The sequence below is a fragment of the Brachyhypopomus gauderio genome, chromosome 9, assembly GCF_052324685.1.
Source record: "Brachyhypopomus gauderio isolate BG-103 chromosome 9, BGAUD_0.2, whole genome shotgun sequence".
Taxonomy (NCBI): domain Eukaryota; kingdom Metazoa; phylum Chordata; class Actinopteri; order Gymnotiformes; family Hypopomidae; genus Brachyhypopomus; species Brachyhypopomus gauderio.
Window position 1 is genome coordinate 6,216,389 of NC_135219.1, and position 25,639 is coordinate 6,242,027.

At 46.0% G+C, this 25,639-nt stretch overlaps 3 protein-coding genes across 4 annotated transcripts in view; 2 read left to right on the forward strand and 1 right to left on the reverse strand.

Annotated features, from left to right (window-relative positions):
• Positions 1 to 6,804, forward strand: part of slc16a10 (solute carrier family 16 member 10) — a 25,951-nt gene extending 19,147 nt beyond the window's left edge. The window contains exons 4-6 of the mRNA XM_077016674.1: positions 3,000 to 3,143; positions 3,502 to 3,730; positions 4,258 to 6,804. Coding sequence (XP_076872789.1) covers positions 3,000 to 3,143; positions 3,502 to 3,730; positions 4,258 to 4,493 — 609 coding nt within the window. The 3' untranslated portion in view covers positions 4,494 to 6,804. The remainder of the gene's footprint in view (positions 1 to 2,999; positions 3,144 to 3,501; positions 3,731 to 4,257) is intronic.
• A 1,829-nt stretch (positions 6,805 to 8,633) lies between these two features.
• slc60a2b (solute carrier family 60 member 2b) lies at positions 8,634 to 15,594 on the forward strand. The gene is made up of 4 exons (XM_077016677.1): positions 8,634 to 9,130; positions 9,366 to 9,534; positions 10,135 to 10,251; positions 12,262 to 15,594. The coding sequence occupies exons 1-4, from the start codon at positions 8,858 to 8,860 to the stop codon at positions 13,428 to 13,430; spliced, it is 1,728 nt and encodes a 575-aa protein (XP_076872792.1). The 5' UTR covers positions 8,634 to 8,857; the 3' UTR covers positions 13,431 to 15,594.
• Positions 15,595 to 15,629: 35 nt separating this feature from the next.
• The window catches only part of rev3l (REV3 like, DNA directed polymerase zeta catalytic subunit), a 38,795-nt gene continuing 28,785 nt past the window's right edge, over positions 15,630 to 25,639 (reverse strand). For both annotated transcript variants that reach the window (XM_077016676.1, XM_077016675.1), the window contains exons 18-33: positions 25,422 to 25,614; positions 24,321 to 24,432; positions 24,091 to 24,206; positions 23,534 to 23,652; positions 23,187 to 23,305; positions 22,910 to 23,051; positions 21,283 to 21,527; positions 20,793 to 20,901; positions 20,069 to 20,275; positions 19,576 to 19,685; positions 19,348 to 19,462; positions 18,396 to 18,533; positions 18,081 to 18,271; positions 17,491 to 17,737; positions 16,493 to 16,711; positions 15,630 to 16,313 (exon numbers count right to left, since the gene is read on the reverse strand). In XM_077016676.1, the coding sequence (XP_076872791.1) occupies positions 16,173 to 16,313; positions 16,493 to 16,711; positions 17,491 to 17,737; positions 18,081 to 18,271; positions 18,396 to 18,533; positions 19,348 to 19,462; positions 19,576 to 19,685; positions 20,069 to 20,275; positions 20,793 to 20,901; positions 21,283 to 21,527; positions 22,910 to 23,051; positions 23,187 to 23,305; positions 23,534 to 23,652; positions 24,091 to 24,206; positions 24,321 to 24,432; positions 25,422 to 25,614 (2,523 nt within the window). In that variant the 3' untranslated portion in view covers positions 15,630 to 16,172. The remainder of the gene's footprint in view (positions 16,314 to 16,492; positions 16,712 to 17,490; positions 17,738 to 18,080; positions 18,272 to 18,395; positions 18,534 to 19,347; positions 19,463 to 19,575; positions 19,686 to 20,068; positions 20,276 to 20,792; positions 20,902 to 21,282; positions 21,528 to 22,909; positions 23,052 to 23,186; positions 23,306 to 23,533; positions 23,653 to 24,090; positions 24,207 to 24,320; positions 24,433 to 25,421; positions 25,615 to 25,639) is intronic.

Below are 25,639 nucleotides of genomic sequence, written 5' to 3' on the forward strand. Positions count from 1 at the left end.
ACCAGAAAGGAAGCACGTACGTTCTCAGTACAAACACAGAACACGTGAAATTCATATGAAATATGTGTTTGTGATGGGCAGAGGGTTGTCCTGCTGTGAGGTGACTGTTGATGGGAACTCAGAACTCTCAGAGCTGGTTCAGAACTGCTTGTCTCTCGGAACCTGGGAAGAGTTGAGCAGGTCGTGTGTCTCGGGTTCTGGGACTAGTCAGGCAGGTCACACAAAGGTCTGCGTGGCCTCCAAGGACAGGGGACATTAAGGGGTAAGACACAGTGTTCTTGGTGTCCCACTACCAGCCGTGGCTTTCACGATGATCTTCCATGTTCCTCTTCCTGTTACAAGGACCAGAAAGATCCTCGATCGTGATCGACGTAACGGGCACCCCTGCTTTACACGGTGACTCTCCAGTGACATTACAGTTCAAAACTCCTCAGTCTTTATTGCTTCCACCAGGCCTTACTGTCACTTCATAAACATGTTTCTTTCTCTCACAGGGCATGAGCACCTGCTTCATTGGCTGAACCAGAACCAGTGGGCGGGGCTGTGGACATGCTCATGTTCTGCGTGTTTGTGTGATATCGGACTATGACATCCACATTTCTTTAGGTTTACGTAATTGTGTATTTAATGTGAAAACATTAGGGTTAAAGTCCCAAAGTCCTGTGGTCTTCTGGCAGTAGCATCTGCAGTGTTTTGTGTTGCTGTCTCCCAGTGTGTTTATTTGGACGTCCACAGCAGGTCACCTTTTTGTGGTTGGGTTGCTGGGGTTGGGGCACCCCCTAGTGCTACAAAGGTCAGTGCCCTGCATGAATGTGTCACCCCTAGACACACTTGTGTTCACTTCACCCTCAGACACACTTGTGTTCACTTCACCCTCAGACACACTCATGTTCTCTTCATCCTCAGACACACTCGTGTTCACTTCACCCTCAGACACGTGTTCACTTCACCCTCAAACACACTCGTGTTCTCTTCACCCTCAGACACACTTGTGTGTTCTTCATCCCCAGACACACTCGTGTTCACTTCACCCTCAGACACACTCATGTTCACTTCACCCTCAGACACACTCGTGTTCTCTTCACCCTCAGACACACTCGTGTTCACTTCATCCTCAGACACACTTGTGTTCACTTCACCCTCAGACACACTTGTGTTTTCTTCATCCTCAGACACACTCGTGTTCACTTCATCCTCAGACACACTCGTGTTCACTTTATCTTTAGACACACACTTGTGTTTTCTTCATGCTCAGACACACTCGTGTTCTCTTCACCCTCAGACACACTCGTGTTCACTTCATCCTCAGACACACTCGTGTTCACTTTATCTTCAGACACACACTTGTGTTTTCTTCATCCTCAGACACACTCGTGTTCTCTTCACCCTCACACACACCTCAGACATGCTCACATGCATGTCAACGCCCAGAAAAGCACAAGGTCCTGCAGCTTGGAGGTGGGTAGCATGCTTGTCTAGTGGAGACATAATCTGGGTTCAATCTGATGAGTCTGTTCACCAGCTTCCTCGTTGTGATGACTTTGGGCCTGATAAGCGCCAATTGTATGATGTCATTTCCCTTTCCTCTCTGCTGAGGTTGAGGTTTTGTATCCCTCATATGACTGACAAATGCAAACGTGTTCACGTGACCTTTTTTATTGCCATTTCATTGAGCGGTATGTGTGAAACTCTGCTTATCACAGACGGTAGGCACGTGCCCTCTGCTACGCTCACGTGTGTACATACACATACATACACACACACATACACACACACACACACACACACACACATACATACACACACACACACACACACACACACACACGCACACACACACACACATACACACATACATACACACACACACACACACACACACACACACACACACACACACACACACACACACACACACACACACATACATACATACACACGTGTGCACATGTGTGGTTCTGGGATGGTGTTTAAAGCTCCAGAATGTTAAAAAAAAAACAATGTTTAAGAAAAACCCTGAAAATGCCTCACTGATGTGATCTCTACGTTCAGCTGTGGACATTGACCCAGTGGATGGTTCCCTTTTGAGTCTTGGTCCTCCCAAGGTTTCTTCATAATCCCCCACTAGGGGGTTTTCCTTGCCACTGTCACCCCAGTCTTGTTCATTATGGATCTGGACCCATGTGTTGAGAAAGCTGCTTTGTGACATCATGTCTTGTAAAAAGTGCTATGTAAATAAAATTGACTTTGACTTTGACCCTGACTCAGTTGACCTTGACCCACTGGTCATTGACTCTGATCAAGTGGATACTGACCCTAACCCAGTGGACACTGGGTTTTGACAGTTAATGCAAAAGCAAATGACTCTAAAATTCACATATGTGTGTGTATGTGCATTTGTGTGTGAGTGTTGGCTTGTAGCTGTGCGTGTGTACGTGCGCATCTGTGTGTGTCAATGTCAAATATATTTATTCAGCACTATTTACAGCAGCTGCTGTCACACAGAAGCTTCACACACGTCCAGTGAGTCAGAGGGGAGAGTGTGAGGAACCATGGTTACCATGGTTACCACAACAGCTACAACATAAACATAAAGAAAAATAGAAACCACGAGAACAAATAAGCAACGAAAGTCTGCTAGAAGTTTCTAGAAAGTTTCTAGAAGTCCAAATCTGGGTATGATGAGCTGTAGCTGTCTTCCAAACCCACCTGAGACAAGAACGCCCACCCGGGGCAAGTGGGTCAGAGGGGGTGGGTCAGAGGAACCATAGTTGTGTATGTCTGCGTGTGTGTGTGTGTGTATGTGTACCTGTGTGTGTGTGTGTGTGTGTGTGTGTGTGTGTGTGTGTGTGTGTGTGTGTGTGTGTGTGTGTGTGTGAAATCATAGATGAAACACTTGCAGTTGCACTTTGGGCCTGATTTGAATAAAGAATTCCTCCTGACGTGTGTGTGTGTGTGTGTGTGTGTGTGTGTGTGTGTGTGTGTGTGTGTGTAACTAGATGAAGCACGTAGAGGAACGCTTTGGTAGTGATGTGAATAAGGAGGTTCTCCTGATGTGCATTGGGGTCACGTCTGGCGTGGGGAGGCTGATCTTTGGCCGTGCAGCTGACTACGTTCCTGGAGTTTACAAGGTTTTCCTGCAGGTAACACACACACACACACACACACACACACACACACACACACACACACACACACACACACGCACACACACACACCACACAGATAAAAGGTGTCTCTGTAAGGAAGAGGTTTCCATCTTTTCAGCTGAGCACACTGTTGTCTGAAGTCATTGCTGATTGTGTGATTCTTTTTTCCTTTAACGTGACTCATAAACGAGAAGTTAAACTCAGAGTTCTACTTTGTTTAGTTTCAGTCATTTGAAGTGCACTGAAATCTGAATCTTTTTGGTGTTGCTACAAATGTGACTACAGAGAAGAATATGGTGGTTCTGATCATAGAGGAGATTGTTTTGGTTCTTGTCCCCTGGCGTGTGTGTAGGTGGCGTCGTTCCTGGTCATTGGCCTGATGTCTATGATGATCCCCCTGTGTAATATCTTTGGGGGGCTGATTGCCGTCTGTCTGCTCATGGGGCTGTTTGATGGCTGCTTTATCAGTATAATGGCTCCTATTGCGTTTGAGCTCGTTGGCTCTCAGAACGTCTCCCAGGCCATCGGCTTCCTGCTCGGAATGATGTCCGTCCCCATGATTGTAGGACCTCCTATTGCAGGTATACACATCCGCACACCTGTGTACACAGAACATAGACACATTCTCACACAGTTTACCACATTTATGGCACATGGACACATGGATCAGTGTTAATACATTTGAGATCATTGTACTGTAGCGCCATTGTGGGCCAGTGTGGGTACATACTGATGCAACAGCTCCCTCTACTGCCTGAAAATATACATAAGGAGCCACATTGCTGTGATGTATCAGCTTTTTACAGTAAACTAAGCTGCAAAAAGCCCTTTTCTAAGCAGGGGTGTGGGGACATATCATCTCACTGTCACTGTCTTCACACCTGACTATAATACCTCCTTACATTATCAACTGGCTTCACACCTGACCCAAATACCCCCTCTACAGTACCCAGAAGATGCCCACTTCTGCTCTGAACATTTTTAGTACCGGATAAGACCAAGTGTTAATCCTGGGATTTATCATGCTCTATTTTTTTAACATGCTCTAATTGTGCAGCTGTTACTAGTGAGTGACTGGGTGTGGTACTCACAAGCTCCTCCCCCTCAGGGTTTCTGCGTGACCGTCTGGGCAGCTACAATGTGGCGTTCTACCTGGCGGGTATCCCGCCAATCATAGGGGGAGCGGTGCTGTGTCTGATCCCCTGGGTGGAGTCAAGAGCAAAGAGGAGGCACCTGGAGAAGCAAGACCCCAACATGATGGAGACCATGCTGGAAACCACGCACATAGACACACACACCAAGCACACAGATAACCTCAAGAACGAGCCAGAATCTGTCATCTGAGCAACACACATGCACACACACAAACACACACAACCCTGAACACACGGGCTTCACAGAATTGATCGTCAAAATAGCACATGCACCCCCAGAAATTGTATTTTATCATTGGAGTAATACATGCTCCCTCATAAGCATACACAAAAAACACACACACACACAGAAGATACTGACTTAAGCATGTCTAAGCTATATTCAAAAACCATATATAATACGCAGTACTAAGGGGATTAAGGGGAGTGTTTAATGCAACTGGGGTCAGTTTGAGTGTGTGCTGCAACCTTTCAGGCCTGAGGAGGCTTGTGAGGACTGGCTGGGCTTCCTGTTCCTTTAGGAGCGGGAGAACACCCAGCTTACTTCAGCAAGCTGTGATGTCTTTTTGCTTGTATGTTTAATATTTTCATTTAGTTTTACATTTGATCTCAGTTTTAGAGCTCAAACTAACTCATCGTCTATATGAATCTGCTTATTCAGTTCTGCATATTTAGGCCTGACATAATTCTTAATTTAGTTTCTTAGATTAAATGATGGAAAAAATTCAATCTCAAGAGCAGACCAAAGTCATTATAGAAAAGTTTGAAGTTAATTTGAAGTCCATTAATGTGCGTTTGAGGTAGGCTTAGTCCACTAGTGTGCGTTTGAGGTAGGCTTAGTCCATTAGTGTGCGTTTGAGGTAGGCTTAGTCCATTAGTGTGCGTTTGAGGTAGGCTTAGTCCACAGCATTTGTAGCTGTATCCTCTGACATCTCATGTGCACAGACAATATCAGGAAGTGTTCGCTGGACTTAAGCCTGATTACACATGTCCTGATCTCAAGTGTCCTGACCTTATGTGTCCTGACCACGTGTGTTCTGACCTTGCATGTCCTTGATTAACACGTGTTCTGACCTCGCGTGTGCTATGATCTGCAATAGGCTTTTTATTCTATGCAATATGAACGTGAAGTTTCAAGCTAATTTTCTTGCACAGCGAGTGAAAACAAATCAAAGTTTCTCAATGTGGAAGTGAAAGTGACATTTTAGCTGCCATTGGGAGTGTTGTCGTAGAAAACTCGGCCCTTTTGCATGTGCCGGTACCAGGATGTAAGAGCCATAGATGATCTGCAACAGGAAGTGAATCGTTGTCGTGCCTTTTTTGTGCTACACATGGGGAATTCCAGCCCACTACTGCAGAGCCCAGCTGGAAGCAACAGTGCAGAGAGAACGCGTTGTATTAACTCAAACATCAGCCCCTCCATCAAGCACATTAACCAGCCTGTTCTGATTTTTCTGGGGTATCTCTAGGCAATGCATTTGAAGATTTCACAGTGTTGTCCCTTCATTGAACCGATGTGATGACAAGGTGATGTTTTAGCGTTCAGAGCTGTGTCTTTATTTATTACTGGGAGGTACACCTGCTCACATCCAACAGATGGATTCGATGTGAAATTCATTTCTATAATACATTAACTGAAGGGTTTAATGAATTCAGTTTTTTGTATTGAATGAATTTTGAATTTTGAATTATGTATTATTGTTTCCTCTCAACTCACACTGGTTTATCCACAGGTTTATAAGACACGTTGGTTTATTCACAAGTTTAAAAGACACGTTTTGTAATATAATCTACCTCAGTCACTGTTGTTGAAATATTTATCCTACCGCCAGAAAATATCAATCACATTTTAGATGGAATGGTTGTCATTAGCAACCTCTGTCCACTTGACTGGTTGTCAACCAAGCTCAGTTCACTTGACTGGTTGTCGTAAGCAACCTCAGTCTGTTCAACTGACAAAACTCCCCACTGCTCCTCGCCCAGTTTGCTTCTGTTTTGAGGTTTATTTTTTACACACTTGATAATGGGATTAGGCTCTCGTCCTGCTGGAGTGTGTGCACATGAATCACAGTCACACGCGATGTGCACTCTCAGTGTTTGTGCCTTGGCAACCCGGCGTAAGCCAGGTTGAAGTTTTAGTTTACTTTTGTTCTTGGTTTTGTTTTTTTGCAAATTTGAAAATGTAACTAAAGGTGCAGTGCACATGCAAGAAGAAAACACCATAATTCTGTGTGTTATCCAAAATAAGCACACAAAGCCTGTAGGAAAATAATCTAAAAAATAAACTACAGGCAAACTACAACTTATTTTTCTGCCTACATCTGCCTTAAAAACGCTTCCATATCTAAAAGTCCATGTAGATATTTACCTTCCTGTAATTTGTAAACATGCTTCAACACATTTTTGATAAATTTGTACTGCGACAGAATACCCCATGATATTCAGACTGCTAATATTTGATTTTCATTTTGTCTTACAGTTGTGTGTATACTCCCAGTGTATTTAAAAAAGAGCTTTATTTAATTCACATCAGAATTAACTGAATTGTGTAGGTTTTTTAGGTGGAGTATTTACTTTCATGAAGTTCTTAAAAGGTGGAATGAGGCCTTGAATTTTTTATGGAATGTTTATTTACAAAAATCTCTTCTTTTGTATTCATATATACCACTGATGATAAGACAGCATATACCACATATTGTTCTGTTTTCATAACATTGGTCAGTATTGGTTTGAGTGAACGAATGTAATGAAATACTTTATATTGTGATAAACAGCAGTTTCACACCACACTATCTGTCACACCAAACTCAGGCTGCAGTTCATGGGGAAAAACCTGCAAACACCGTCTGCTTTACCATAAGCTGCCTCGCTGAAGGGCTGGTGAATTTTACTGTCCAAAGATAATTCACAAATGTTTATTATCGTATGTACAACATGGGATACGCTATGACCAAAGCAACAGCATCTATAGAGAAACTGTATTGTGTAGCCTGCATTTTATTATAAAACTAGATTGTATGAGCGCTCCAGGAAGTTAATATTCTGGGGTTTTTCTTTGTATTAAAATAATCATCACTCGAGCTGCACTGCAGAGTAATGGAGTAACGGAGAAGGTGCTTTCTTTTCTTTTCTTCTCTCAGCAGTTTCAGATCAGGAAATACACTGTTGAGTGGAACTAGCTTGTATAACCAGCTGATTATGTTAAACTCTTTTTAGTTTATAGCACATTGTATAAGGATATACATGCATATATTATATATATGAACAGCACAATAAAGAAAATGTAATTTTTATGAACCAAGAATATAAATGCTGTTTTTCTTAGTCCCTTGTGTACAGAAGAAGAAAGTAAGCATATTAAAAACTAATGAAAATCTAATGAAGTGTGAAAAGCATGAAATGCTGAGGACCAAACAGAAAGGCAGCTTTTACTTATCACTGCATCACAGAATGTTCAAAGTTTATGACAAAATATGTAATATGGATATAAACAATTTCTTACACATGATCAAATTAACAACAACAAATTATGAGCAGATATGACTAACCAGCAGTAGTGAGGAGCAATAGACTAATTTCATTTGGATTATTTTACTTCTAGATGTGTAGGAATCCGATAGGATTATCCCAGACTATGTTTATTGCTTTCTTATCCTGCTAACTGATGTGAGAAATTGTAGCCGTACAAATTTACTGAATTGTGTTAATTTATTAGAATACCAATGAAGAACCTGCTCAGTTGGTATCAAACATAAGTTAGCATAATATTTAATAATTGCAAATATATACCTATAAAACACAGGTGTAATATTGTAGTCACTAAAATTATGAAAACATTTTCTAAATATAACAGAGTGATTTATGTTTATACATTGAAAGGGAGTTGTCATGGCATGACCAGGAAAGTTCCTTAACGTCCAACGTAGTGTCCTTGCCTCTGTTACTTTCGAATTGCTCATTTGTAAAAACTGCTTTGTGACAATATTTGCTGCCAAAAGCACTATACCAGTTTGACTTGAGTTGATTTATTTCACTCACACATTTATTCATTCAAAGTGTATTCATTTATTCTACGAGAATTCGAAGACGGATTTCTTCTTCCTGCATTCGTCCTAGTCAGATTTCATTCAAAATACTTTTTTTTTAGATAAACTTTGAACAGCTTTTGTCATGATGTTAGTCGTATAACAAACTGATCGTAGTGGTTTTGGCTAATATCATTAGTTGATTGTTAAATTGTTAAAATTAAGTATTCGTACAACACACTGCACTACCGAACCAGAACAAATGAGAGGACTTTTATTTGTTATTTTCCCGGAAGTTTCCAAACTCCGCTTCCTACGACGCGTGAATGAGATTGACGTTTGACAGCTTCGCTTTACTATCGTCTTTACTCGCTGGGAAACCTAATAAGACGGTCGATGTCATGGTTCGTTTGACCTAACAACTGGTAGAGAAACGATGAACCTAAATATTGAGCTCGGTAGTGTCGTGGCCCGTTAACAACAGTGACAAGCCAGTAAAACCCAGAGCCGCGCGCGGCTCACGGTCACCATGACGTCCGTCGCCGCGGGAGAGCCCGCCGCGAGGAAGAAACACGTCCGCTTCGCCAGAATGGAGGAGGAGGAGGAGGAGGAGGAGGAAGAGCAGGAGGAAGACACGCTGTTCGACCAACGGAAAGACGTCAAACGAGGGCTGAGAAGCGCGCTGAAGGGCGGCGGACGGGGCGGTGACGCGGTGGAGGTCCGGCGGGCCGGACGCGGCGGGCCCGGGGCGTGTGGCCGGTGGCTGGTCAGCCTGACCCTCTGCGCGTCCTTCCTCGGGCTGGTAACGCCGCTGTGACCGTCCCGCTGGCGGGTTTAGTGGGTAGTTGAAGGGGTGAAGTCTGGAGACGCGTCAAACTAAATAAACCCATCAGGAATGTCTGCTTTTTAAATTTTTTTATGCTTGTTTTGTTGTTGTTTTTATTTATGTATTTAGCCACACGTTTCTTATGTACAGCCCATAGTGTGTCAGCATTTAGCACTATAGCGTTCTGCAGTGTGTTCTGTTTCTTCTCCAGGGAATGTGTATATCTGTGCTGGGCCCCACACTGGGAGACCTGGCCTCCAATGTGAATAAAAACATCAGTAACATATCCTACATCTTCGCTGGCCGAGCAACAGGCTACATTGGGGGTTCGCTGTTAGGAGGGATTCTGTTTGACCTAGTAAACCCTCATCTCCTGCTGGGTAAGAGACCACACTTACACACTTTCCCTCTGCTCAGACATGTCTGTATTCACCACTGGAATTACTTAATGGGCTCACTCAGGTTTGTATCATACTGAATAAGTCCTGTAGTAACTGCAGCTTGCCACAAATAGCTCTGGTTGTTATTTTGATGTTGTGTTTGCAGTACAGCCCTGACTATCAGACGTTTCCATACCTCATACCTGTAGCTTGGGGTTACAGCAGGTCAGGTTGTAGATGAACACTCAGGGTTCCTACAGCAGCCAATTCTGTTGATCTTTGTGATCGGAGAACATCTAAGGTCAAAACTAGGATATAAATTCAACACGCTGAGGGCAAAGTTTACATGATCATGTGCTGTAGTAAATTAATATACATCATTTTAACAGGCTCCTGTAGATATGACACTAAAGTGGTCAGACTTTAGAACAGGCACACTGACTCTGACATCATTCACACTTTATGCAACACTGCTGTGAACAGCTGTCTCTCTGCCTCTGAGGAAGGGACTAGTTACAGGGCAGTAAGGACACGCTGACCTGTGAGCGTGAACGCTGTGTGTGTGTGTGTGTGTGTGTGTGTGTGTGTGTGTGTGTGCAGGCTTGGCTATGCTGGGAACAGCATTGGGCATGTTTGCCACTCCGTTCTGTAAGAGGGCTCTGCTGCTGACCCTCCTCGTGTCCAGCGTGGGAGTGTCGATGGGAATCCTGGACACGGGTCAGTACCGCTCTTCAGCTCCAGGGTTCTGTCTTGTTGAAGGTCCTTTTGACTTCCAAGGACTGACTGCATAGTTCTGCCCAGTATCTCTGTATATTTGGCCTGATTAGCACAATATCAAGGATTCAGCTCTCAGATAACCCTTAAAAACATGGTCACTATTACACAGAGGCTCTCTCCCGTTACAGCTTTCTATTCCTTAGTTGTTGACCGACATAGTGATATATCAAAGTATAAAAACAAAAGAAACTCATATTTATAGTTCTTTAGGCAGAACAGTCTCAGTCCTTCTGGCAAGCCAGACCTTTTTCTAGGTGCTTTTATGTAATTGTCTTTGTAGAAGCATGTATGTAAACATTAAATTAAACATTTATATATATATATATATATATATATATATATATATATATATATATATATATATATATGAGATTAGCATGTGGCTTCTGCAGGCTTATCTACAGTGAGGAAAATAAGTATTTGAACACCCTGCGAATTTGCAAGTTCTACTACTTAGAAATCATGGAGGGGTTTAGGTGTGGAGACTGACTAGGCCACTCCAGAACCTTTATATTCTTCTTACGGAGCCACTCCTTGGTTATCTTGGCTGTGAGCTTTGGGTCATTGTCATGTTGAAAGACTCAGCCACTACGCTTCTTCAGTGCTTTAACTGAGGGAAAGAGGTGTTTCCCCAGAATCTCTCAGTACATGGCCCCGGTCATCCTCTCCTTAATACAGTGCAGTCGTCCTGTCCCATGTGCAGACAAACACTCCCAAAGCATGATGCTTCTACCCCCGTGATTCACAGTAGATGGTGTTTTTGGGATGGTACTCATCATTCTTTGTCCTCCAAACACGGTGAGTGGAATTAAGACCAAAAAGTTCTATTTTGGTCTCATCTGACCACAGAACTTTCTCCCATGACTCCTCTGGATAATTCAAATGGTCATGGGCAAACTTAAGACGGGCCTGGACGTGTGCTGATTTAAGCAGGGGAACCTTCCATGCCATGCATTATTTTAAACTATGACATCTTAGTGTATTACCCACAGTAACCTTGGAAACAGTGATGTCAGCTCTCTTCAGGTCATTGAGCAGCTCCTCCCGTGTAGTTCTGGGCTGAATCCTCACCTTTCTTAGGATCACTGCTACACCACGAGGTGAGGTCTGTCATGGAGCCCCAGTTTGGGGGAGATTCACAGTCATGTTTAGCTTCTTCCATTTTCTAATAATTAGTCCCAACAGTGGATCTTTTTTCACCAAGCTGCTTGGCAATTGCCCTGTAGCCCTTTCCAGCCTTGTGGAGGTCTACAGTTCTGTATTTTTGTACAGCTCTTTGGTCTTAGCCATGTTAGTGGTTGGTGTCTTACAGGTTGTGTGGGATGGACAGGTGTCTTTATGCAGCTCACAACCTCAAACAGGTGATATAACAATAAGTGGAGGTGGACTTTTTAGAGGCGGACTAACAGGTCTTCAAGGGCCAGAATTTTTGCAGGTGTTCAAATACTTATTTACAGCAGTAACGCACATATAAATGATTAAAAAATCATACATTGTGATTTCCGGATTTTTTTTAAAGATTATGTCTCTCACAGTGGACATGCACCTAAGTTTAAAATTTCAGACCCCTCCATGATTTCAAAGTGGGTGAACTTGCAAAGTCGCAGTGTGTTCGAATACTTTCCCTCACTATATAGCAGCATAACTGGAGGGAGGAGCCTGGAGGTGACCACAGTCATGAGGTTCACTGAGACATTGATTTACACCCCAAGGAGAAGATTAAAGGAGAAGGCTCTGCAGTAGAGGCTAATGTGTTCAGGCAAAATGTTATTGTTAATGGACATATGAAGAAATATGTGTGTATAAAATCTCTGGTTCAACTTGCTGCTTTGGAAAAATAACCGATTTCTTCAGTTTCATATAACTGATAACTTCATTTCAAGATCTATGTTTTGGGATTTATTTGGGGACAGGCTGAATCCAGATGATTGAATGTGGTGCTGTTTCCAGGTGGGAATGTGTTGATCCTGGACACCTGGGGCGACCATGCTGGGCCCCACTTGCAGGCTCTGCACTTCAGCTTTGCGGTGGGGGCTTTCTTCTCGCCCATCATCGCCAAGCTGGTGTTCGGGAGCGAGTCCACTCCGGATCCGTCTGCATCCGTAGCTGGCCCATCTTTGGGGGACCATAATGAGTCCAGGCCCAGCATCGCCATGCACCAGTACTACTTCCACAGCAAGACTGGCGTTCTCATGTCTATGTGGGCTTACATGGTCATCGGAAGTTTCATCGTCCTCGTATCACTCTTCTTCTTCATCCTCTACTCCCGAAGCTCCGCCCCAGCGAAGCAGGCGGCCACGTCTTCGGGGAAGCAGCTTTTCTCAAAGCACCACGTGGTGCTCGTCACGCTACTGTCCATTTTCTTCTTCTGGTACGTGGGAGCCGAGGTGGCGTTCGGCTCGTTCATCTTCACCTACGCCAAGGATTTCATGGGCTTGGAGCGGGCGCAGGCTGCCGGGCTCAACTCGCTCTTCTGGGGCTCGTTCGCAGCCTGCAGGGGGCTGGCAATCTTCTTCACCGCCTGCGTCAACCCCGGCACGCTCATCCTGGCCAGCCTGGTGGGCTCCACCGTGTCCTCGCTGCTGCTGGTGCTGTTCAGCAACAGCCAGGTGGCGGTGTGGTCCTGCACGGCTCTGTATGGGGCGTCCATGGCCGCCACCTTCCCCAGCGGGATCTCGTGGCTGGAGCAGTACACCACGGTGACGGGGAGGTCTGCAGCCGTGTTCGTCGTGGGCGCGGCACTCGGGGAGATGGTGCTGCCGGCCGTGCTGGGCTTCCTGCTGGGCAGAGTACACGACCACCCGGTCCTCATGTACCTGTGCCTTGGGACTGCCACCATCACCTCCATCCTCTTCCCCGTCATGTACAAACTGGCGTCGCCAGGAGGGGGCGCCACAGTCAGGAAGTCACGAGCCAGAGGTTCGCGGGAGGCTGATGACGGTGAGTATCGACAGGCCTTGCTTGATTCTGTTGACCACGAGGAGGCGGAACCAGAGGAGGGCGGGGAATCTGAAGCCGACCAATGTAACGATGGGGACTTTGAAGTGATCGAGATGGACGACACTAGCCTTGTGAACTCGCCCAATAAAGTGAGCTCGTCTCCACCCAACGCATCTTAGTGCAGCCAGTCTGCTCCGCCCTTCTCCACCCGAGTCCACCATGCTCAGCACAACTCCACGTCCGTTTTGTGTGATTCGCCCCCGATGCAAACTGCTGCTCCCTCTCGATTGTGAGAAGGACTGAGCTACATTTGACTCCTCCTGGTAGTGTGGACACTTGTGTCTGCAGGTCCCAGACGGACTCGATATTCGCAGTAAGCCTGGCATAGGAGCCACCATAAAGCACTACAGATGTCTGTGCCTAAGGATGAGGTACAAGTCTGCCCCCTGCCCTAATTCAGCGGTACTGCAGCTATTCTAGCACTGTGATTTGATGTTTTACTTTCTTTGCTCAATGTTCTCCCTGATATTCTTGTTGCTGCTCTTCCAAGGATTTGTAAATGAGTGTAGAGGAAAAGAAAATACAATCAGTTGGAAAGCAAATGCTTATTAGGAATAGTAATAACTCTCGACAGTGGTTTAGCACTGCGACAGCTGTGTTTTACTCCAGAACACTTGGGTGCTTGGTAGCGGTGTGAGTGGCAGGGGGGGATATGGGGTTACTGCTGTCCTTGAGATTAAATATATTTTTTTATATCATATAAATGTTTTGTATACAAAACAAGCTACATAATCCCTACATGTAGAATACAGAGTGTTTCTGTAGTCATCAAAGGAAGTTGTAATGATTGTGCTAAATTATTTGATTGCGTCTAGTGTCACAGTGTCTGTAGTTTTCCTGTCATCTTTGTGCTTCTGTGATTTTTCTGCAGGAAACACAAGTCCTGTTGATAAATGTTCAAGTCCTGTTCTATCACGTACCATTTCTGCTCTTAGCAGGTTCTAGGAGAATGGCATAAACCCTTCACCTGAGGCTGCCAAAAATGGTGTATGAAACAGTAATCATATTTCAAATTACTGACTGTCAAATGTCTTGAATCTTTTCTAATAAATGATGGGAGGTGCAGATGACAGCAGCGTGGACACGGTGATTAAAGGGCTCGTTTAGCCCATTGAGTTTAAGCTCCAGCACCTGACACCTCTGGACTTGAAATCATTCATCAGAGGCAGCACTGCTCTACTGACTGACGCAGGTAGGGGGCGATGGTGAGATATCGGTTCAGTCATCCCACTAGACGGGACACTCGACTGACCCCTGGTGATCAGCATTGCAGATGCGGTCCTGGGAATATTGTCCAAATCCGTGATGTAGAATTCATACAATAAATACTTTTTATATATTATAAGCTCTTATAAACCATCAAAGAGTCCCAAACATTACCTGCAGTTATATAGCATAAACCCTTTATATTCTCCAACAGCGTCCCGTGTATGTACAGCACCAGAAATAAATCCGTTATAAATTTTAATAGGTTACAATAAAAACATGAAGGAGCAGCCGTGATACAGCGATGGGTCACTTTTTTACCGTACTGTATCAGAAATAACAGCATTCTGGCATTATAAGTACCTGCTTAGATTCTCAATACATTAAGTAAAATGAGGAAAAGTCAAAATATCTAAGATAATTACCTGAACTCAGAGACCATGATGAGGAAAAAAAATGGTTTTGTCGGAACTGAATAGGAAGGCGATACCAGGCAATAGGTGGACACCTTCAACAAGATGAATGGACTTTTAACTGGGTTGAGGTCGAGTCTAAAACCCCAAAATATTTTAAAGCCTTTTTTGTGTGTGTGTGTGTGTATCTCTTCCCAACTTGACTCCAGCACTGAAATGTCTCATTTACCGGTTCGTTGGTCATATTTAAAATTGCAATTGTGTGGTGATGACGATGAAGATGACCAACAGTTTTTAAAGTACATCAAGTTTTATTATATCAATCTTACGCCTCCACCCACAGATGTCTATAAAAATGGAGAAAAAAAAACACTTTCTTCGCTTTGTACAAGTTTACAGATACACATTGTAGAGTGCAGTTGAGAAATGAATCCGTTGTCCAGAGTTCTGTTCTGCTTGGATTAGTATTTTCTCACTCCGTGAGATATCGGATGTTTTATGTCATGTAGCCGCCACAGATGGCAGTGGACGTAGAGGCAAAACACTGGCAGACTGGTGCTTGTATGAAAACTGACCCCAACCCCCACCTACCCCTAAAAGACGGAGATCTGAGCGGAGTTGGGGGAAACTCCACTTTCCGTAGTCAGAAGAAGTGAGCCATCTTTGCCCTTTTAAAAAATGATCCAACAGTGACACAGACAGTTTCAGACTGTTATAATATAAGAGCTATTTACACAGGGCCCGTCGTTAAAAAACAAGACGTGTAGTGGCAGATTCCTTTGGGCTTGCAGTCAGAATGGTCTTTTAGAAAGGTTTATAAACTGCTACAGCGCAGGTGGAGCATAACAACTCCTCTTTGGACTGAATCTACCAGAACAGTCCACACAGTACAGATGCCAAGACATTATCCAAAAAAGAAATATCACTTTAAAATTTTTAGCAGCGAACAATGAGAGTTAGGAGACTCATTAAACATCACCGCAAAACAGGAAACCTTCTTCTGCACCTCTTGGGTTCAAACTCCGTCCCACTGAACGTGCTCAAAACACAAACAACTACAAAAACCATAGTGATGATTCATGGTTGAAGGAACGAGGGAAAAGCACCATTTCAAACAGACAAGAATGCAGAGTCACTCTAGAACAGTCTTTAGCACCACATTAGAGAGAGAGAGAGAGAGAGAGAGAGAGAGAGTGTGTGTGTGTGTGTGTGTGTGTGTGTGTACGTGTGAGAAAGAGCAACTCAGAACTGCTCCAGTAACTGACGCAGATAGGGGGCGCTGGTGAGCTGCCGGTTGACCCGGGCCACTTTATAGAGGACGGGGCAGTCGAGCGAGACACAGGACCCCTGGCGATCGGCACTGCCACTGCAGTTCCTGCAGATCTGGGAGAACACAGACAAACATGATCAACCCAAGCTGGGTTCTAGAACTAAGGCTTTAGAATTCCCAAATGGGGTTCTAGAACTGTTCTCTAGAATCTTAAGGTTCTGGAACCTAATCTGTTTTAAGTTAGAAACACAAGGCATGCATCTAACCATATCCCCCCCGTTTGACCCCTGACCTTTAGGAGCTGGTCCTGCTGGCTCTCCCACAGTCGTAGGTTCTGCTGGAGCGTGACAGCGACACGCTGGGGTTCTGCCCGACAGCGCTCACACACACCGAGCTGTGTAAGCTCATCACACACGGGGCAGTGCAGCGTGGTGAAGTACTGAGAGATGGTGCCTTTCCTCCCAGCTTCCTCCCCGATTGCACCTCTAGCCGGACAGGAGGACTTCTGGACCTACGAGTGGAGAACACCCTTTGATACTTAATACACGCAAGAATACAAATGGTTTATCTATGTTTCAATCTGCCCTTCCAGAGAAACAAACAAACAAACAGGTTAGCTTGTTTAGGACACACCCACATTTACTCCATTAAGCAGTTCTCACAAAAACAGCAAAAAACGAAAATAGCTTTTAAGAAACAAATGCAAACATTCTAAGGCTCAACACCCAACACCAGATGGTGCTGTTGTGTTGGACACCAGCACTGCACCACTGGACCACCAGTCAGTATTCCATCCAGCCTAGCAGCTCTCTGTGAAGTGAGCTACAGACAGAACTCTACAGGGAGGGAAATAGTTCAAAAGGCATCATCAAGCAGCACAGGAAATGGTCTGTTTACATTCAAGTTAATCCATCAATCACCATGTGTCTCATTCAGAAGTTAAAACCGTTAATGACATGCAAGTAACCTATTCCAAAAAGACAACGTGAACTCAGTTTGTCATCATTAATAAAGTTAGCTCTGCGACATCCTGAGATAAAGACGGGCTCTGGCCGGCTGATTGGTCCACCAGCGACTTTATTTGGAGCATAAACAGGAGGCGGCTGTGGTTGATGTTCCAATTGTGCTGATCCTCTTTAGCAAAGCGCCCAGCGGCCAATCAAAACCAAGCAGTGCCACGTGACATCTACTGTATGATGACCCAGCGGGACATTCACCATGAGCCCCGTGTTCAGTGTGTATTGAACACGGGGGGCGGAGGGACCCTGGGGAACGGGAGGGGCGTCTCACCCTGGGCAGCTCCTGGTACCAGCTGAATACGTCCACCCCGATGAGGCTGAGGATGCGGCTGAGGGGGGGCAGGACTTGCTTGGTGATGTAGTAGGTGGAGTTGAGGCGCAGACCGGGGTCCTGCAGGACCTCCATGGGGTGGCGCACCAGCTGGATGAGAGGGACGCCCGGGGTCCCGTACACGATGACGTAGGGCACACGCTCGCCCACGCGTGGCTCCAGCCGCCTGTCATACGTCATCATCCGCCTGGGGGCGGGATTTAAAAGAAGAGCAACGATCAGAAGATCAGATAACGTGAAGGAGACCAACGTAACGAGTGTGAAACGGTTCTGTTCGAGGACGTCCAGCAACTCCCGAACAAACCAAGGGGGAGGAGACCACGGAGACCACCGCCTGAGTGGGTTGTCCCGGCGACCGCCTTCTACAGTTCTCTTATTTGTGTATCCCCCTTACATCTGCACTGTGGGAAAATTCTGCCGTGTTGCTAGGCAACTATCTCAGGTACAGAATGCATAGGACACAGCAGAGGAGACAAAGCAGGCGTGAACGCGGGTGGCACACGTGGCTCACGCGGCCCACGTGGCGGTACCTGGTGAGCTCCAGGGCGGGGATGCACGCTCCAGGCCTGTACGCGCCGCTGCCTCGGAACTCTTTAGCGAAGGTGAGATCCTGCACGCTCGCTCTGGCCTCCAGGACCTTCACACACTGTCTCTGCACGTAGCGCTTTACCACGCTGATGTCACGCCAGTCAAACAGGAGCTTCACCGAGCGCTCCAGGATCTGGGACACACACACACGCACTCTGCTTGTACACAGTTCCAGTGTCCAGTTGCAGGTTTGATTGATAGCTACTACAGTGGGCGAGATCAGTGTGCCAGAGGGCAGATTATAGAAGGCCGGTTACCTTGGCAACAGCAGGGCAGCCGTCACGGCGCACGGTCTCGATGCCTTTAGCATCAAACACCGGCTCCTTCTGCTCCACCGTCTCGTACATGTAGCCCACATAACGCTTCTTAGTCTGTAACACACACGGCAGATACACCTGCGCGCGCACACACACACACACACGGTGTAAACACACACACACACACACACACACACACGGTGTAAACACACACACACACACACACACACGGTGTAAACACACACAAACACACACACACAAACACACACACACATGGTGTAAACACACACACACACACACATGGTGTAAACACACACACACACACGGTGTAAACACACACACACACACACACACACACACGGTGTAAACACACACAAACACACACACACGGTGTAAACACACACAAACACACACACACGGTGTAAACACACACACACACGGTGTAAACACACACACACACACACACGGTGTAAACACACACAAACACACACACATAAACACACACACAAACACACACACACACATAAACACACACACACATGGTGTAAACACACACACACACACACACATGGTGTAAACACACACACACACACACACACACAGTGTAAACACACACACACACACGGTGTAAACACACACACACACACGCACAGTGTAAACACACACACACACACACAGTGTAAACACACACACATGGTGTAAAAACACACTCACACACACACGCACGGTGTAAACACACACATGCACGATGTAAACACACACATGCACGGTGTAAACACACACATGCACGGTGTAAACACACACACACACACACACACGGTGTAAACACACACACACAAGCACCAATCCAGCATTCACAAACTACTATTAGAATTTCTATTCTCTTCATAACTGTTCTCATCATAACTATCCTCATCATCTTCATCACCGGCAGCATCATCATCATCAGTACCTTCTCAAACTTCAGTGTGACGGGTTTGGGGTTGGTGGCTGTTACAGCCTCAGCGATCTCATGACCAATCCTGAAGGCCTGCTCTTTGGTAGTGTGCTTCAACAGCACAAACATACTGGAGGAGAGAGAGAGGGAGAAAAAGGGAGGGAGAGAGAGAGAAAGAGAGAGGAGTGTTACCAATGTTCTCTTCACCTTCGTTCCCCGTGTCTGTGCCACCCGTGTCCTCACCTGTCCGTGTCTCCATACACCACGTGTGCGCCCCACTTCCTGGTGTCGTTCACCAGTTTGATGGCTCGTTCCAGCGTCTCCCTCGCCTTGTGTACTATACTGTCCCCGAGCTGCACAGATCAGAGAGGTCAGCAGACCCCACGCACACACACACACACACACACACACACACACACACACACACACACACACACACACACACACACACACAGAGACACACACACACACACACACAGAGACACACACACACACACACACACAGACACACACACACACACACACACACACACACACAGACACACACACACACACAGAGACACACACACAGACACACACACAGACACACACACACACACACACACACACACACACACACACACACACACACGTCCCCTCAACCCCCTCCTGCTAACAGTTAGCGTGCTAATAGCATGCTGTGCTAATGCTAGCGGCTACGTCTGCTGTGGCTGGCCGAGCGTGGGCGGGGCCTCACCTCCACGCTGGGCATGCGTCCGGAGAAGTTGGCGGAGGTGTAGCCGAACGTGACGTTGGCGATGAGCTTGAGGGCGAGCTGTCGCGCGTGGAGCAGCCGCTTCAGGGCCTTATCGCCCTGGGCGACCTTCAGCGCGCCCTTCACCATCACACGCGTCTGCAGGATCTCCTCCAGCATACGGGGCAGCACGCCCTGACGCACGCACGGCTGTACGCACACACACGCATACACGCACATACATAGACGCACACGCAAGCACACACGTACATGCAAACACACATACACACATGCCCATGTATATACATACATGTATACACATCCATGCACGTGTATATATGTCCACGCGTACATACAAGCACACGAACACGTATAAACATACCCACGAACACGCAAGCACATGTTTACACATACATGCACATATACACATACACGCACGTATACACGTACACACATGCACACGTATACACGTAGATGCACATACGCATGTAAAATGTACACGCACCCACACATACATGAACATGCACATACACACACGTATACACACACACACACAGACATACAGGTAAACACAGACAAGCACACAAACACAGTCAGTAATTTGAGGATTTAAAGTGTGTGCACAGAGCACACGGGACTGTTCATTGCTTAGCACAGGCCTGTGGACCTTAGCAAAGGCCTGTGGACCTTAGCACAGGCCTGTGGACCTTAGCAAAGGCCTGTGTACCTTAACAAAGGCTACGCCGTTGGGAGAGACAGTGATGTCATTACGGAGCTGGAAGAGGAGATCTGGAGATACCCGCAGAGACGTACAACCAAACCGAAACTCATCAGACCTGAGAGAGAGAGAGAGGGGGGGGGGGGGGGAGGGAAAGAGAGAGAGAGAGAGAGAGAGAGAGAGAGAGAGAGAGAGGGAGGGAAAGAGAGGGAGAGAAAGCAAGGGAGAGAGGGGGGAGGGAGGGAGAGAGAGAGAGGGGGGGGGAGGGAGAGAGAGAGGGAGAGGGAGAGAGGGATGGAATGTGAGCGAGGGAGAAGCAAAACAATTTAGAGTTTAAAATCTGCAACAAGAGTGTTTAAATGTGTAGAGGTGGGGGGGGGGGGTGAAGGTGGAGATGTGCAGTGGTTGGGGGTTGGTAGAGATGGAGACTGAGGCAGGGGTCGGTAGGGGTAGAGATAGAGGCAGCGGATGAGGGTTGGATGATGGGTGTGCTGCTCACGTTCCGAGGCTCTCCACCCGTCCCAGGCAGGTGGAGAAGCAGTAGTTGTAGGCTATGATGATGGACGGGTAGAGCGACTGGAAGTCCAGCACCACCACGGAGTTGCTGTAGAAGCGGGACTCGGGCTCCATGACCAGGGGGATACACTGGGGCGCCCTCTGCTGGGCACGCTGCTGCGTGCTGGGCGTCACAGCCACATAGTTCAGCGGCTTAGCAATCCGTAGCATCATTGACTCCACACGGTACTGTGAAAACCCACATGCACACACACACACACACACACACACACACACACACACACACACACACACACACACACAGTAGAGCATTAGTCCACTAACCAGGGGAGTAACTGAGAATCACTCCAGTATTTCCATTTAAACAGCTGCTCATGGGCAGTGAGTGGATGCACCTGAGTGAGCAAGCAGGTACACACACAGGTACACACACAGGTACACACACACACACACACCTACAACCACATCTTAACCTAAAACTCTGCACAAGCTTTCTCTTCAAATGCAAACATGCTCGGTGGCCACCAGGGGGCAGCTGGAGCAGTGAGAACACAGTCAGTATACAACAGCAGGGTGGTGAGGGTTCTGTATGGAGTGAGATTACTGTCTTTAATATGAGAGCGCAAAGATATGGTTAAATCGAGCAAGTCAGACACACTGAGCATGCAAAATCAAGAAAACCGAACAAAAACAGTGACAGCGAGAGCAGAGAAATAAGAATTGAACAGTTAAGTGTGGTCACTTCACTGTTCTCAGCGCACATTTCAGTTTTTTGCTCACTTCTAAAGATTTCTGCTCTCTTCATGATTACAAGTGTAAATATGTCACAGATCAAGGCTTGGTAGATGATTACCTGAACCATTGATTGCAACTGCAAGTGGACATGTCACGACCCGATTTGGACTACGCATGTGCATAATTGAGCGTAATTCCCGATAAATCGTACAACAGACACTTCACGCTTACTGCTGCCAATCTTACATGCATGAGACATATGTTGATTAATTGTTTATTAAACAATTAGACGTCATGGATAGCTAAAGTGCCATGGATAAAAACATTTTCCACCCAAAGCCAACAAAACGTTGAATGTTTGTGTTAATTGAAAATCAGCATTCCAAATTTCAACTTCACTGTGAATCTGAAGTTACAGATATTTAACTAATGTAACTTAGGTATTAATGTCCAAAACAAACAAAATTATTTGCTTGTACAATTGCAGGACTCCAGATGTAGCTATCTAGATTTATCAAAACACTGCATAAATCTACATCTAGTTAGTTACCTATATAGCCATAGCTACAGTGAAGCAGCATCCTAAATCCTAAATAATCCTAAATAAATCCTAAAAAACTGAAACGTGCGCTGAGAACAGTGAAGTGAGCACACTTAACCGTACAATTCTTATTTCTCTGCTCTCGCTGTCACTGTTTTTGCTCGGTTTTCTTGATTTTGTGTGCTCAGTGTGTCTGACTTGCTCGATTTACCCTTATCTTAGCACTCTCATATTAAAGACAGTAATCTCACTCCATAGTTCAGCTTCTAAACTCATACTGCACAGTGGAGAGTGGACCGTGATGCGGACCGTGATGCGGACCGGGAGATCTCACCTGTGAGCCCCTGGTGAGGACGTGGTAGAACTGGATCCCAAACACACGCGCCAGTTCGCTGGTTCGGCCCACGATGTCCTGTTGCTGGAGCAACTGCATCACGCCACACACGCGACTCACATAGTAGTCAACCATCCTCCACCTGATACATGCACACAGAACAGTTATCAGACAACCCATGTCCTATGGGCATCCACGTGATCTTGAAAGCGCTTTAGAACACCACACGCTGAAAATCTGGTGGCTAAATGGCCAAAGCAAGTAGCGGACATCTCACCTGTACAGGTGTGTGTTGTGGTCGAACCAGTCAGAGAGTGTGCGGGGGGTGTAAACGGGAAATCGCTGGTGGAGCAGGTGAAAGGCCACATTCTCAAAGCTGTAGTTATTCAGGGCAGCCTACAAAATGACACATAAATGCATTGTTTGTATACTAGAATTGTTTGCTTATTCTAGTATACAAAAAATGCAACTATAGTAACATTATTAGTCATTACCTTACCTAGCATTCCCTTATTACTATTATTATAATGAAAATTATGATCGTTCCAGTTTGTTGATGGATGTTCCCTCCTGCTGACCTCTCACCATCAACCCCCATCTGCTGACCCTCACGGTGATGAGTACCTCAGTCTTCATTATCCTCCACAAGTTAATGGTGATGCGGCCAACGATATGAATCTCCGTCATGGTTTCAGCACCGTATTCGTCTTTATCTGCAGTGAAGCGATTCTCTTTCCCATCTCCTGATGATGGAATACAGACATTTACTACATTACCCATAAAGCACTGCAGTAGCGTGAGGAGCCACAAGGCTGAGAGGCTGGTGGGGCCGCTCTGTTCAAGGTCAAAGTGTGGGGGGAATTTACCGCTGTAAACACAGTGATGTAAACGGGCTGGGTGGGACTTGCAGACGTTGCTCAAAAATCACCCTCCCCAATTGGAACAGAACTTACCACAAAGTTTGAGCAAAAACTATTTGATGATCTCGTACACACTTCAACCTTGCGTGACAGCTCTTTACCCAAGCCTTGCTTTCTCATACCTCTAACCCGTTACACACACGTTCCTGATGCATTTCGTTCCATGAAGAAATTGCTGGAACTAAGCCCCACCCCCCTGCTGAAACGAGCCCCACAGGTGGAGGTGAAGGTAAAGCAGACGTGTGGCCAGGTGTAGCGTACCTGGCACTCGGGACAGCTGCTGGCACAGGTCAACATCCAGCGCCCCTGCCCGCTGCAGCAGGTAACCCCACGAACGCATCTGGACTTCGTAGCCCACAAGGATGTCTGGGTCATACCTGCAAAGAGTACGGCCCAATCAGAACGCAGTCAGGGGGACGTCTCCGAGCCTACACTCCGCCCACTTCACACGTTATGGGATGGAAATGCCAGCAGTGAATATGAGCTCTTACTTCTTCATTATGTTGCAGACGTCCTCAAACAGCTCCTTCTCCTCAGTGACATAACTAACCTGCAGACCTGCCACACCAGACCTGACCAGCAGGGGGGGTGTGTTTGCTGAGCCTACAACAAGTCATACAGGTAAATCAAACCAGGCATTCACCTGTTCTGACATCCACTAGGCTACACATCAGAAAACACAGACTTGGGTGGCGTTTGTACTTTAATGATTGGACTTTGGTCAGACTTAAACAATACTGGTGTTTGTAATTCAATCAGACTCTGACTTCACTGGTTTGTAACACGAATTACAAAAATACAAGTCCAAGTCAAGTCACGAGTCTAGGCTGAAATCCAATACCAGAATAAGCTTAAGGACAGCAGATGGAAAAAACACATTTATATATTAGTGTTTTAGGTGCTTATGAAGTTTGATGTGGTCGTTCCAGTGTCTTTCATTTGTTTCCCACATTCTTTACACGTTGCGTCCTTCAGCTTTGTCCAAGGAAACTCCCTACAGCCAAAGGCTCCATGTACGGTACTGCAGCCAGCAATGGTAACCTCATTTGTTTACATTTGATGCTTCTCTCCTATTTTTCGCTTGCAATAAACGGATGTTGTGATATGTCACGAGAAAAGGGGCTGCGTGTCAAATCACCGAAACATAAGAAATAATAATAAAAATAATGGAAACATGAAGACACAAAGAAAGTATTTTTCTATTAGTAGCACACAGCGCCTGAATAACTGACTGACTCTTGTTTAGTTATTTTGGACGAGTCAGAGTTGAGTCGAGAGTCATTAGGTACGAGTTTCAAGTCTGAAGTCTTTTTCTAGGCAACTTAAGTGTGACTTCAACTCACTCGAACATCTCTGATTCATCAAGGCTGTATCGGCGCTTATAAACAAATCCAATAAGGAAATCATGTTACATGTGGCCAGATGTTTCTGAATTGAACAAGAATTTGCAACATATAATACTGAACTGAGCCTAAAGATCCAATATGGCCAACATGAGGTATATTCAGACTTTGACATTCACAAACACTTTCACAGTCACTTTCTCCTTAAGCTGATCTCATGAAACAAGTGCAGACATGTCGGAGTCTCACCTTGTCCTGAAGAGCGGCAGTCTTTGTCCACGACCACGGCGCCCGTTAGCTGGGCGCTGCTAGAGCCGGCGAGGGGGACGTCGGAGCGGAGGCAGTAGAATAAGGCACATATGGGGTCAAACTCGGGGTCGGGCTCCAGGTCACGCCGTGATCGAGCATGCAGCTCCATGCTCATCACTGTGAGATGCTGCACCTGGAGAAGGCGAGCCAGGAGCTAT